The 15,817-nt window shown below is 34.3% G+C and overlaps 1 protein-coding gene across 19 annotated transcripts in view; it reads right to left on the bottom strand.

Annotated features, from left to right (window-relative positions):
* Positions 1-15,817, bottom strand: part of PHF20L1 (PHD finger protein 20 like 1) — a 73,962-nt gene that overhangs the window by 17,992 nt on the left and 40,153 nt on the right. For all 19 annotated transcript variants that reach the window (XM_054497774.2, XM_054497784.2, XM_054497780.2 and 16 more), the window contains 4 exons: positions 14,167-14,355; positions 13,698-13,904; positions 7,156-7,212; positions 5,836-5,943 (listed from right to left, as the gene is read on the bottom strand). In XM_054497774.2, coding sequence (XP_054353749.1) covers positions 5,836-5,943; positions 7,156-7,212; positions 13,698-13,904; positions 14,167-14,355 — 561 coding nt within the window. The remainder of the gene's footprint in view (positions 1-5,835; positions 5,944-7,155; positions 7,213-13,697; positions 13,905-14,166; positions 14,356-15,817) is intronic.

The following is a 15,817-nucleotide window of genomic DNA, read 5'->3' as shown; positions in this document are numbered from 1 at the left end:
GATTAGCTTTTTTTTAAAAGTTTTACCTTAATGCAATAAAAAGTCATTCAATGCTTGTGTGGAGGAGGAGCAAGATGTGACAGTTTCATTTCCAGAGGATCACTCTAGCTGTGGAATGGAGGATGGAGCGCAGGAAGGCACACACAGAAGTGCGGGGACAGTTCAGAGGCTACAGCAGTAGTCCAGGCAAGAAATGTTGGTGGCTCAGAACTCGGGTGATGGCAACTAAGGGGAAGATTTCAAGGAAGATGGAGTGCTGTTATAGACTGGAGGCCGAGAGCTAAGATGGCATTATCAAGATTGATTTCCAGGTTTATGCTTGAGCAACAAGGCAACAAAAGTGGGTCTGAGATGGGGCTGAAGAGTAAATGCAGGGTGGAGAAACCAGAGAAGAAACGGAAGTTTAGAAGAGGGCTCTGTAAGATGGGAAATCTTACACATCACTTACATGAACCTTAAGATGTGGGAAAGGGGGATGGCAGTGGTGAGAAATGCTAGATTAAGAAAAGCAGACATTCCTTCCATTTTAATAGAGGCTAAGAAGATGAATATTTTCATGTAAGCATGAAGATGTTGCGGACAGAGTATGAGCAAGTTCCCACCTGATGATGTCTGTCTCCTCAACTCTGTGAGGAAAAGGATGTCAAGTGACACAGGTTAGGGAATACATGAGAGGTGGAAATGAGAGGTGGAAATGAGTGGGAAAAAGGAAAGACAGAGAGTGGAAAAGTGAGCTTATAAGACACACTGGTCTGTACTAAGTATTCATTTGAAGCTGGCAGTTGTGGGAGGCAGAATAGTCTGCCAAAAATGTCTATGACCTAAACCCTAGAACTTTTAAATAGGCTAAGAGATGTGGAAAAGTGGAATTAAGGTTGCTAATCCACTGACCTTACAACAGGGAGAGTACCCTGGATTATATGGGTGGGCCCAATGTAATGGCAAGGGTCCTTAAAAGTGAAAGGATGGAGGCAGAAGAGATGACGTGGGAGTGAAACAATATGAGAAAGACTGGACCACTGCTGACTTTGAAGATGGGAGCAGGACAAGAGCCAAGAAATGCAGAAGCCTCTGGAAACTAGAAGAGGCAAGAAAACAGACTGTCCCTAAGAGCCTCCAGAGAAAAATGGAGCCCTGTTGATACCTTGGTTTTAACCCAGAGAGACCCATTTTGGACTCCTGACCTCCAGAACTTTAAGATAATAAATACGTATTTTTTTAAACCACTGATGTGCAGTAATTTGCAACAGCAGCAATGGGAAACTTACACTCATCATCATAAATACCACGGCACAACCAACACTGATTGAGGGCTCTCTATGTGCCAAATGCAATTTTCAGTTCTTTATGTGTATTAACTCTTTTAATCCTCACAAGCATCTAATGAGCGAAGTAGGACTGCGAGTAAAGAATTGAGGCAGGACAGATGTAGTAAATTGCCCAAGAATATACAACTATCAACGGCAAAGCCAACATTCAAACCCAGGCAGCCTGACTATGGAAGCTGCACTCTTAACAAACAAATGATATCGGTGTATTTCAACATTTAAAGGGTGCACAAGCTGGCAAGCTTGTTAAACCCCAGATTCCTGGGCCTCATCTCCAGTACACTGGGAATGAAACACTCCCAGATGATGCCGATGCTGTCAGATCACAGCAGTCTTTGGGCAGCACTATGCTATTCTGATTCCAGTGGCCTCACCATAACCACAGTTTCCCCAACACCATATAGGCCCCGACATGGAAAGGGCATTTATTAAATGCCAGGTACTATATCAAGTACTTTACAATGATTACTTTATTTAATTCAAATAATAAATCTATGTAATAAAACTATCAATTACCATTTATTTTAGAAGAAAGGAAATTGGGATGTAGAGAATTTAAATAACCTGTCAAAGGTCGCTTAGCTATAAGTGTTATGGGCAGGATTTGAATCCCTATAGTAAACCTTCAAGGCTGCCTTCTTATCAACTCCATTATATGTTGCCCTTTCAGCAAAAGTAAAAGTAGAAGCAGAATCTGATTGTAAAAATAATGAAAGAAATCTCAGTTTTGTGCTAAAATAAAACATGGCTGATATTTAATAGGTAAAACCTGGCGTTCTGCACCCTGTCTGTATTCCCCACTTCAATTCCCTTTGGCTACTATGAATAAAAGTTGGTTATGTTTCAAGGCTTAGATCAGAAGTAGTCTCCTACATAAAGTCCCTTCCTTGATTGTGCCAACTTTTCTAGCTTAAATGTTTATTTTGTACCACTCTTACCACAAATATCAGACCTTCCTGGTAGAGATTTATGTATGCTTATCTCTCTTACTATATACTTCAATGACTTAGAAGCTCCTCAAAGGAATCTTTTTTACTATGCAATGCTTTCAATTCTCTTTTCACTTCTAACCCTATTTCTTTTTAATCTCTGTATGCCTGTAGTATCCTTATATTTACAGACACATGAAAGACAGATGAAGTGATTTGCTCAAAGTAACAAAGCTAAAAACTGGCAAAGATGACACTCTTAAATCCCAACACGGTGCCTTCTCATACACACAAATTAAACACAATGTTAGTATTATGTCTTGTAAACCAATTCTGTTAATCAAAACATATCTTAACCTACTACCTCATAAAATAATAAAAAACAACTAATCTAAATTATTACTTTGCATAACTGCATTAAAATAACAGATAGGGACAAGAACTTGGTATGCCAATAAAAACAAGTAAAAACTTGATGAAGAGAAGAATACACAGTTTGATAAACAGTATTTCAGGTATTAATAACAGCATGGTGATTAAAGTTAAAAATTCAGACTTGTAAGTCAGACTGCTTGGATTTGAAATGAATCTGCTTTTCACCACTAGCTAGCTATGAGAGCTGGAGAGCTCTCTTTCTCACTCTCTCTCAGTTAACTGTTGGTAAAATGGAGAAAACAGATCCTATTGTAAAGGGTTAATATGAGGATTAAATGAAGTAATAACATTTATAAAATGCTTAGTTTTGGGTACATAAGTACCAGCAGGATATATAAAATAATGTTGAGTGGTAAATAAAAGAATTTTGAAACTCCCTCATGGTGCTAACTATAGACTAAAAAACATACTAGAAGCCTCATACAGTAATAATGTCAATTCTTTAACATTCAGATGTCTTTAAAATTTCAAAGTTACTTCAAATCCTGTATTTCCCGCTTAAAGACCACTCTTCTAATTTAACCATCTGGGGAAAAGTGCCATTTCTAAGATAAAGTAAATAGCTCAGAATAAATTCTCCTCAAATGCAATAATTAATTACAAAGATGACAGTGATTACCAAACTCAACACCTGCTGTTTATAAATAGCAATGTTTCTGTGCATCTTACCAGGACTCTATTTACAAAGTTAAGATTTTCATTTGTAAGCCTGATTTCAAAACGTGAACAAACATATAAGATTTTCTTTTTCATTAAAAAATAAAAATATATGCCATTTAAAGTATGTTTTAATGGCTCTTTGTAAAGGGTTACATAGTTAAGGGATGGTCACAATACTAAGGTGCAAGTTTTTTTTGGCCATTTTTCCTCTATTAATCCTAATTGCTCTTCCTTCTCTCAAGTTACAATTTCCTGCCTTCTCTTAAGCTCTAGCCCTCATATTTTGCTGCCAAGTGTGGGCCCCTTCTTATTTTGTTTTGTATCAGCTGCTGTTATCTTTTTCCCCACTTTCACAGGTATTTTGTATGTAAGATTCTGTGTCTGCTACTAAATATTAGAACAGAACACAGTTTGTTGCTGTGCCGTAAGATAACCTGAAATAGCTGGCCATTCCTGCACTGACAATGCAGGTCTCCATTGGAACACCTAAGCTAGGCAAATCCCCTCAGAGCCTTTGGTCAGGTGGGAGTTCATCTGGAAGTTTTATTTGCAGCCTGAGCTTCTCATTTCTGTATTGTGACATACCGCTCACAGGAGGGTATTCAGTAATCAAATGAATTCACAGTGAATAGTTTTTGTTTACCAAACTCCGGAGTTTCCTACCTCTACATCATTTCTAGCTTGAATTCCACAGTTATATATGAAGAGGTGATGGGGGGGTGGGCAGAAGGGAAAGGAGTGAGGAGCAAGGCACACACAGAAGTGCCCGGAAATGTTCAAGACTCTCTGGAAAGCAGTTTCAAGCTTTGAACCCCATTTTGATCCTGTATCTTCAAATTTACTCTGGCAGCTTTAGAATTCGAGAATGTGAAAACTTCACATTCTGTGGGAAAATTAAATGTTATTTTTGGACCATGGAGAGAGTTAAAATCTGAAGAATTTACCAACAATGATTACCAACCACAAAACTGCCCAGTTGGATTTGTATTTTTTAAAACTGGTTTTATTAAATGTCTAATAAATATGAAAAAAATGGGTATGACACAAAGAATATCAATAGCACAAAACACTTAGGTACTGATCACGCAGTTTAAGAGAATATCATAATTTTTGAAGGTCCCTTTGCACCATTTTCCAGTTTGAACTGATAATGGCCCTTCCCCACCTTAGAGGCAACCACTCTCTTGAATTTTGTTCATCATTCTCTAGTTTTTCTTTATGCTTTTCCCACACACAGTTGAATCTCTTAAAAATATACTGTTTAGTTTTAAAACTTTTTTATCTTTATATAAGTGAAACATTATGTTTTCTTCAGTTACTTGGTTTTTAGCTTACCATTTTGTTCCTGAGATTCTGTAGCTGTAATTCATTTATTTATTCCACTGAAGGAATGCATGACTTTTGATGGAGAGCTGGGCTGTTCCCAGTGCTGCTGTGAACACTCTCATATTTGATGCACTGTGTGAGTTTCCCCAGGAGTTTTTAGGCCACATGGCACACACATCGTCACCTTACTCCCTGGTCCCCATCTGTTTCCCACAGTAGTTGTGTAGTTGCCTTCATTTCCTCAGCAACATCTGCTATTACCTACCTGGTTAGTTGTGCCAATACAGCACGTTTGAAACAGACTTCACTATGTTTTAACAATTGAGTTTCATCTAATTTTCTGATACAATTTTGCATACCAACTCTATGTGGTCATATCATTTTAACACATCGTTAGATTTAATTTCATAACATTTATTTATGGATTTTGGATCTATATCCATAAGTAAGAAGAGTTTGTGGCTGTGCTTTCCCATATTATTCTCTCCTGATTTTGATAGCAAAGTTATTTAAATCATTTAAAATAAATTTGGAGTTGTGTTCATTCCTAGGGGTGCCATAAGAAATTACCATAAATTCAGTGGCTTAAAACAACAGCAATTTATTCTCTCAAAGTTCTGAAAGCTGGAAGTCCAAAATCAGGGCTTGACAACGAAGTGCTCCCTCTGGAAGCCCCCGGGCCAAATCCTTCCTTGCCTCTTGCAGCTTCTGGTTCCTCTGGCTCCTTGGCTTGGGGCTGCATCCCTCTGATTTCTGCTCCATCTTCACATGGCCTTTGCTGATACCAAATTCTGTTGGTTTCTCAAATTCTTCTAAAAATATCTATTTCACTCTCATTCTTGAAAGCTAACTTAAGGAACTCCACAATTCTAGACTGAGAATAATTACTTGAGCATGCTAAAGGGTGCTTGGTCAGGGCATCGAGTCTACCATAATGCTGGAAGGAAAAATGTCTAATCAGTTGCAACAATTAATTTATAGGCCAGAGTGAAACAGAGTAGTATATTTTTGAAATTTCATGTCAAAGGAAAGCTACAGAAACCTTTCAGTTCTCAACACGGGGATCTTGTCATGACTCCATTTTGTAAAAGAAAAGGGGAATCAAAGGAAACTTCAAATTTTAAAAAAAGAGGGAATAACCATCTCAGTGTACTTACCATGCTGCTTAGATTTCTTTTTCTTTTTTTTCTTCTTTTTCTGTTTTGGTTTGTAGTGATCTTTGTCTCTCTTCTCTCTTCTTTCCTTATCTTTTTCTTTTCTCTTACCTAAAAGATAAAAGTGAATACTTTAGCAATCACGACTGATCCTGAGTTGTTCCTTTGTGGTTAACCTAAAAGCAGCATTTATGTTTTAATCAGCTATTCCAGTCACCTGCCCAGAGTGGATGGGTTCAATTAAACTGTTCATGTCATGACTCTGGAAGTCCTGATAAGCTTATTGGACTATAAGAGGGGATCTTCATTAGCAGTGCTGAGAAATCCCAACTCCTGATACCTTAAAGTTAACACAGACAGTAGTTAAAACCTTTCAATGAGTAATATTCTCAATTTCCTGATGTGGTAAAAAGTTAAACTCCACAATTTACAAAGGACCTGAATGAAGAGACTCAGCATTTCCATATGTAATTTAATGAGAGAATAAATTAGGAGATTTAAAAAAAAAAAAAAAAAACCTGATGTACTTTTTGCTTTGGATAAGCTTTAAAAATAATTAAATCAATTCATAAACAACTCCTCCAGTCTTTATTTACATTCTTTGTGTGTTTAACAATGAAGGCTAAGAACATGAGGAAAAAAATGTATTTCATTAAACTAATTTTTCCAAAATTGTAAAGCATTCTTTTCCCCAATCATATGTACTTAAAAAAATAAATATTAGAGCAGTATCCTACATTTCAAATTAAATCATCACACATATCCTACTAGCTATTGCTCCAACTCGCAATGGTTTAGCCTATAATTTATCCAACATATTTCAGCAACTTTCAGTGACTCAAGCTCCAGTTAACTAATCTACAGTATATTTAAGACTATCGTCCATTATTTTGTGACTTTTAGTCATTACAGCACAGAAAACAGAAAATATAGCAGAAAACTCAATAACATTTTTATAAACTATAATGAAGAAGAAAGTGTGAAAAAATTACTATTTTAATCTATCATCCATTCTCTAAAGTCTCAACAATATTAAATCGAGGTCTATTTTTGAATAGCCATAATTTTGACTAGGGATGATCATAAACACAAAAGTTCCTTCAGAGAAAGCAAGAGACTCTCTTGACAAAAAAGTTACATATAAAACAAGATATGTGTTTAATAAATCATATATCTGGAGCTGACTAACACTAGTAAGAACTAAAACAGATGATCACTTACACCTAAGGTAGCATTAACTGGTAAAGAGTAAGGGGCAGACTATGTCCTCCCTCTCTGTCAAGCTTTATAGTCTTTTGCTTAAAGATTACTTTCTGTTCATACCAAATGCTGTTGAGCTTTTTTCCTCCAATTTCATTTTTTTTTCTGTTTTCGATATTCCTGTGGGTTAGGGGAAAAAATATGTAAGTTTAATCAGAAAAACTTAAAAGTATGGGACAATATTTTACATTACAATTGCTCATAAAAGCAATTTTTATGACTCTTTTTCTCCTAACGGTCTACATGTTTTACTGCCTGAACTGGTAACAAAGCAGTGAGATTTCTTACCTTAAAAAACAACCAAAACAATAAATTAAATGTGATTTTTGTTATTCAAACTACTTAAGTTCAACTTCTGGTTCCACCACTTACTAGCTCTGTGGCCTTGAGGACATCATTTAATGCCTCTGTGCTTCTGTATCTGTCAAACAGGAATAAGTCTATATACCTCATGGAGTTATAACGATTATGTGAGTCAAAATATGTAAGATGTCTAGTCCAAAGATTGGTAAATATGTAATTTTTTTCATTTTCTCCTTTGTGGTAGGGTAATAATTTGACACTACACTATTTCCAGAAATAGCATAAATAGGGGTCTAACCATAAAGAAAAAGTTAACTGTACTAGGCCATCAGTAAAGGTCTACTCTAGCACCACAGCCTTTGGCAATCCAAAAGATTCTGAAATTCATCTGAGTAGTAGTTCCAGGTACCATTTCTACTTCTGTGACAGTTATGACATGAATGCTATCTGGATTATCCAAATGAAATATTAAACTCCATATTAGAGCATACTGGTTTTCAACAATCTGTACACATTTTTAAAACTAACATTTAAGCTCTTGTGCCTAAAACAAACTTGTACCTTTGAACTCCATCATGAATGCACTGTTAGGTAATGATAATAGCCAAAATAAAACTGTTCTGCAAACCACTTTTGTTCTATATATAAATGTAAGATACAAAGACATACTTATACATTAAAATATTCAATCTCAATAAATATTCCAATAAAACATAGGTATTATTAATAGTCCAAAATTCATTTTTAAACCAATATTGCACTTTTAATTACTGTGCAGCTGACACAGGTACATTTAATCAATTCATATTCAACCATTCCCAATGCTAATATCTATTTGTGGCTAATGTTCATCTAAGAAAAATACTACAGTACATGTAAAATACAATTTTAGTCTATTAAATTATGCTTTAATGTCACCATTTACCAGTTTTTTAATTTTTTAAGATCATTCTACAACAGTACCAAAAAAGCTGACATTTCATTCATCTTACTTCAAATATTTTCTATCATTTAAACATAATAAAAATATAAAAATACCACTCAAATCAAGTGCCAATAAGGCTCTAGCAAGTAGGTTTAAACCTAAATAAGAATACCAATAATCTCCATTTCTTATGACAGAAAAAATGAAAGAGATATCACAGCAAAGGGAAACACAATTAAATTTTCTTATTAGCAAGACTGTTGAAGAAATGCATCACTTCTGTTTACTACTTGCTGCACTATCTGAACTTTATAAATTTTATGCAATTTCCTTGAAAACAATAAAGCATTTACAATGCAAACCATGAGGCATGTGCTTTCCAAATCCTCAGTGGTAGTACAGATATATTCAGATATATTGCTAACAGTGATCATTGCCTCTTAAGTTCTTACATCTCTGGAGCACTGGATCTCTAGGGAAAAGGTGGAGCAATGACGTTTAGAATCTCCTGGAGTGGGGACAGGGAGTCAGATTAAAGGAACTGCCTTACTAGGCTACTTTTACTGAATGGAATGTGTGCACCCCTTAGGTACTTGGAAGACAAATAAAGCAGTTATGAACCACTGCACCAGAAACACAGAAGTTAACACAGCAGAAGAGATGCAGTCATTCCCAGAGTGGAGTCCAGAGAGTCAGTTCTAGATTTAGTTTTTACTTGTTCTAGTGGTTCCCAAACCTTTCGATTTCATAAATGATAAAATTTCAAAAGTAAAACTGGGAGACTCATAAAGGGTTGATGTTGATGTTGATGTTGATGTTTTACTCAAGTAAGGATATTAAAATAAATATTCATATATGCAACGGCAGGACTTTAAAAAATACTTACACACAAATAGGAAAACAAAACAGACCATTCCAGAAGTCAACAAGAAAAATAAGTTTAGTTTTACAAGAAGTTCACTATCTCGTCCTTATTTTACCACATGCTAGAATTTGGTGACCAAAGTACCAGAACATTAGCTTGTAGAATAGTAATCTTTAAACTAAATTTTAACAACAGAACATTTAAAAAAAAAAAAATTATCTGGCAGCTGAATACAAAACGCAGCAACAAAAACCAAAACACAAATGGAGCTACTCTAGTTAAAGTCAGAGAGGCAGATCTCTGAACCATGCCTGCCTGCACACAACTCAAAAAACTAGTAATGTAGAGTGGTTTCTCAAGCCTCTTCTGGTATGCTAAACATTACAGATTCTTCTGACTAAAAAGAGAGGCAATCTCTGAGACTCTCCATGGAAACCCCAGGCTCTGTAGAAGCCATGAACATTTGGTATGAGGGTGGAGGCAATAGAGTCTCCAGTTGTAGTTTTGTTTTGAACAAATCTGGAAAATAAATTGAAAAACAATTTAAAACAAAAAGACTTTTAAATAGTAAATGTAAAGTTCACATGAGATGTTGGAATAAAAATGTAGGCCATTTCAAAACCCGCCACAGGCAGATTAGGTAGAACTGAGAACATGCTTTTTTGCCATACTTAGACCAACCCCATGACCTACTTCTGTTTTTCACTGGTGATAAAATGGATAATATTAACCAATCGATAATATAATTCATGAGCACTCTACAGAAGATTCACTAAGAAGAGTCCAACTATCTCATCTATGATAGTAAGTATCATAGTATCTATGTAAGTATCTATGTAATAAGTAAATACATTTACTTACATCTACATTTCATTTAAAAACTAAGATGACTGAATGACACTGAAGCAAAGCCTGATGCACTTCATCGAATGCTACCCGAAAACTCAGGGCACCTGCTCATGGACATCCTGATGTTACATAAAGGTACACTCTGCATGGCCACATCAAGCCAACATTCCTATCCATGCTAACTAAGACATGCTGCAATAAAACAGGTAAATGCTCCTTGATACTTATTTACTAATTTGCTAAAAAATAAAAAAAAAAAAATGAAGATGTGTTACTAAAAGTATTTCTTTTAATACAAGAGTAACTTTTTAAAATGGCTCAAAATTATATTCATACAACCTACTAATGCCAATTTTGTCTTCACAGTGGTTACAAACAGTAAGTTATCATCTCTAAGGCTATCTTAATTGACGTTTTTAAGCTGAAAATAATCCTATATCATAATCTTTTTTTTTTGGAATAAACATAGACTCTATCAAATGCCTGATTAATGATAAGTAAAACATCAACATTGTAGAGCCAAAAGTGACCACAGACATCATCTACTATAATCTCATCATATAGATGAAAAACTGAGTTTCAAGGAAGCAGGAAGAGAAGGCAGATGGTTTGTCTCTCCAGAGTTTTTAAGAGGCTCTACCAGAGGCCTCTTGGGGCAATCTTTTCTTCCTTTACACCCAAGAGTACTTTACACCTCTTCAGGCACTTACATCTTGCTTTAAATATTTGTATTTCAGTTATTAGCTTTGTGTCCCTTCTAGACTCTAAGTTTCCGGAAGGCACATTCCATATCTGTTCACACTGTGCTTCCCACCTAAAGAGAATTGTGTGACAAGGGGCAATAGATAACTGTTGGCCCAAGGTGCCTGTGAGAACCTGAACCAAGAGTATTTTTCAAAAGACCACTTTTCAAAAAACTTGATTTACTCTATCCTCCCAGATACTAACAGAATTAAGATTTCCTGAGGCTGTATCCTTATCTAAAATTGACTGGCTCTGTGAGAAAGCATCCTGATAGTAAAATAAAAACAAAGGCATCAATTTTTACAAAGATACAAATTACTTGTTTGGTAATGTAGGCAGCAATAGCATTCTTAACAGTGGCTAGACATGTGGGCATCCATCCCAGTAGAACATAGATTATTGCAAGTTCATTACCTCTACTGGAAAACAATTAAGAAAAGTTGTATATAATAACTGGACTATTTGCAAATCTCATCAATCCTTCAGCATCAAATGCTAAACTCAACAGCGTGAATTTATCTTGCTCCCCCAAAAGTAAAAACCTAACCATGTCGAACAATTTCACAGTTAGCAACTAACACCCTCATCATTCTAAACTCCCCAAGAGTTTCAATTTGATAAAAATAACTCAGAAAATGTCTCTGACAAACTGTAAAGAATGTTTTCAATTATCAGTTTTAAAATTCAACAGTAACAAAATTTACTTTTATAATTAATATGGACACCAACCAAACATACATGTGTGTATGAGTGTGTGCATATATGTATATATGTATCAGAGAAATAAAAACATAAAAACCTGGCACTTTGACTCTAGATGTAAGAGGACTTGGGGAACAGACAGAAGCATAACAAATACTGCAAAATGGTCAAGAGAGGGTGAATAACAAAAAGGTTAAGGAGAAAAGCATAGAGACCACTGAGAATTTAATGCAAGTGGGACAGGCGCACAAAGGTTGTAATCAAAAGGTGTTCAGTTCGAACATGACCTAAATTGCACTACTTTCTTCAAAAACTAAAAATTAAGAGGTCACAGAAACAAATTAGAATTTTACCTCCCTCTATTCAAATACTGTGTTCAACCCTCTAATAAACCTTCAGTAATTAACAATTAAAACTATGCATTTCCTTGCCATAATCAATTAAAGTTGACAGCTACTGTACTATTAAGCTCATCATACCCAGATAATCCTTACTCTTCCACAAATTCAAATTATAGCTAAACTCCTCTCTACCTTTTACTTTCTCAGAAAACGATCTTATTTATTTTACTTTTCCAATAGTTACTGCTAATATTTAAAAAGGGAAAGAATATTCGTGTGCCTTCCTCTAAGGTAGTCAGCCATATTGCCACAAATATGCTAGAAATTCTGAAAAGAGGAGGTTAATAATCTGGTTAGAAGCAAAATCATCTAAGTCAAGGACTTCCATGCACAATCACTACATTGATATTTTAGGACATATAATCTGTTAATGTAAGACTCTTAGTTATTACACAGTTACTTATATTGGCCTATATTTCAATATTGTTACTAGTATTAGAATACTTTTAAAGAAAAATGTAAATATTTTCACATGTACATCTGAAAATAATTTTCCCAATGGATATACAACCTTATAACTTTAACATATTTTTCATATATTCAGTACGGTAACAAATTCCAGATCGTTAAAAACTGAATAAGCCCTTTATCAAAAAAGTATCTCAATGGGTCAATGATAATTTGGAAATCTTGTGGAAAAGTGGAAAAGAAAAATTAATTATCTTAAGGAAAGACCAAGAGTCAAAAGACAATAGAATTGATTTAAGAAACTACAGGAAATGTTTCAAAATCTACAAATATTCAGATTTGGGTATTGTTTTATTTTTTTAAACATGATAAAGAATTATCATGTACAAAGTAACTTCAACCTTTATATAAAGATAAAAATTAATAAAAATGAGTATATGTCTCTTAAGTTACTTCAATCATTTTATTTCAATACATGCCATCACCATAAAAGAATAAGTTTCATTTTATGCTTCATCCAAAAAATGGATAAAGTGGTTTCAGGGAAGACGCCTGTAAACACAATGATCACCAACACCCTTGGTAACGAAATCAACAAACTGCCTTATGTTTTTCTCCAACTCACAACAAACTAAATTCAGACTTCCTTCAAACATCTAATTCCAATAGTAATTTACCAGAAGTGCATTTGTAACTAGTATTGGCCTTTTCTTATTATGTGTATTCTGGATCAGGTTATAATTCTTAAAAACTTCTAAATAAAACAATGCACCCACATAAGGGAAACATGAATCGATATTCTGTTAGATTTAAAATATCAGCTTGGTAAAATACACATCCAAATGCTTTCGAACTACAATAAATATCACAAAATCATGCAAAAAATGTGTTATTAAGGATGGCTGATTTTACATCTTGCACTCCTCAAATAACTTTATAGCAAATTTAATTCAATTTGGAGGATTCTGCCCCAAAATATGGAATTATACTTAAGATACAGGCATATAGTTCAGTGTTTCTTAAATATTAAATTCTATCAAAATCCTTAAACCAAAGTACTGATCCCATTAAGTATTTCCTGGCTTCAAAAGTAAGAATTCCTGTAATTATACTTGGCTCTAATAATTTATATTTAATAGAAATAAGGATATATAAAAAAGAAGCAGGGAGAAGGAAACAGATCAAGTGACAAGGTTAAGAAGCATGTATGTCCAGGGAATATGATTGTAAAATGATCACACAAAAGACCTTTAAAACAGAGAAGCTCTCCTATAAATGTTAAAGTATTTATGAAAAGGAATTATATAGGAATCAAAATAATGTAGTTAAACCTCAAAATGTTTATACCTAATAACTGCAAGCCTAGCTACTTATCTACTTATAAGAGCCTTTATTTTTTTTCTTTTACCTGCTGCTGCTGGAGGTCCTCTTCCATCAGCTATTGCTTTGGAAGAAGGATTTGGAAGCATCTGTGTATCCTCTTTTTCTGCCCTGGGACATTCATTATGGTAAGAGGAATCTGAGGCTACTGGTGCTGTAACTTCTGAACCACGACTTAAGTCAAGAGGGAGACAGGGTCCCAGCTTCTCAAGTGGCAAATGTGCAACATCAGGCACTACACAAAATAAAGAGTGTAATATAATATTAACACAGATAAAATGGCTCAGTTACTATCACTGTGAATTAAAGTGTTACATAATTTAAACAGTGCCTGGCACAAAGAAGGCACTCAATAAATATTTGTAGAATAAGTGAAGTGCTTATAACTCCAGAAGATATAAGAGCAGAAATATCTTAATATTTTAAAAATCTTTATCTTTTAGTTTTTTCTTTATCTTCTTTTATGTTTGGTTCTATAGGAAATCAATATACATTACCCTCTGGTACTGAAGATTCTTGCTGATTTTGAGAACTGATGGAGAATACTTTCCCATCAGTGGCTGGAGAGGGAGAAGAAACCTTTTCTACAGAATCATCAGGCATGGGTAAGGTGGCTAAACGCTGAGATCTTCTTCTCCGCTCACTATGCTTGAAAGGTCTAGGGGGATTCACAGGCTGTGGAGGACCTAGAAAAAGATCTTCAATGTTCACGAAGCAGATACATACCAGGAGCATCTTATAATATTTAAGGAGATAAATGGGAAAAAATGATTTATATTCTTCCCTCTGATGTTGTTATAAGATATCCACAAGGAATGGCATGTTCCAAAGGTAATCAAAGGCAAAAATTGTGCCCTCATTCAAAATGAGTCAATCAAAAATTGTAAAATCTACACTCTACTAGAACTAAAAGAAAATAAAATGGAACATTAATTTCAAGTAGCTCCCCCAAGTGACAGACCACAGTTAATTTCCCTAACTGCAGATCGTTGTGTAAATTGCCATTTTTCCTTCGGGAAAATAGTCTCTTTACAGCAAAAGATAAGGAAAAAAATATATATATATATTCCTTTTGCTACATTGCAAATCTAGAAACTCTAAGGGAAAAAAGGCAGGGACATAGATGATATAACATTATAGAGTTAGTGATTTACTTTACACTAATGTAAATAATTTTATCCCATCATCATCCCCCCAAAATGGAGTTTTATAAACATGTCTGGGCCTGATTCATTAAAAAAAAAAAAAAAAAAAATGAACAAAAACAACTTTGTATACTTATTGTGAGCAAATAATGAGGATATTTAAGATTATGACATTGTATACTTGTGTTTTTTAACAACTTGGTAAGTAATTTAGGCATCTTCTAGCAATATAATATAAATATTTGGAAATGTCTCTCACACTTTTAGATATCTTCTTTCTACATGGCATATAAACACATTTGACTAGAATAGGCAAGATTATATATGCCAGTATATTCATGTTAATTTAGAAAGAGGAAATAAGAACAGTCTAAAGAGATTGATGTTTGGGTATTTAAGAGTAATTTTACAATCAAAACGAAAAAGACATGTTGATAACTAAAAAATATGAAAGAACAAAATTTAATTGCTATAATATTGTGGTTATAATACCGAGATATAATTTCCAAAATAAAATGTTTATTAATGTCATATGACATTCCAGTGACTACTACTGACATTATTTCATGATAAATGCCATAACGAAATGAAGCTTATTAGGAAAACAATTGAATTATGTTCCCATTCTTTCCACCTATTAAAAAGAACAAAAAAGCAAAACCTGATCAAAATGAAAAAATGATTCAGTAGAAAATATGGCAACTGAAGGAAAACAGATTAATATGTTTGATAAAAGTCTTCTGAATGCCAACATCTTTGATTATTCTGGAAGACACAATATGGAATAGTTCATAAGGAAACATGTCATATTCACTCAACTGATCATGTATTTCATTTGTTGCATAAAGAGCAAAAAAAACCATCATTTACCAAATGACTTTTCAAATAACTGTTATTCATGTCTCCAACTTAGAATACTAAACTAATATGAGAAACTCAGGGTCAACACAAATCTTGTATTATTTATATATACAGATATATAGGGAGATAGATATACCCATGT

This window comes from Pongo pygmaeus, chromosome 7 (genome assembly GCF_028885625.2).
Source record: "Pongo pygmaeus isolate AG05252 chromosome 7, NHGRI_mPonPyg2-v2.0_pri, whole genome shotgun sequence".
Classification (NCBI taxonomy): domain Eukaryota; kingdom Metazoa; phylum Chordata; class Mammalia; order Primates; family Hominidae; genus Pongo; species Pongo pygmaeus.
Note: the sequence above shows the minus strand (reverse complement) of the source record. Positions and strands in the feature narration are given on the sequence as shown.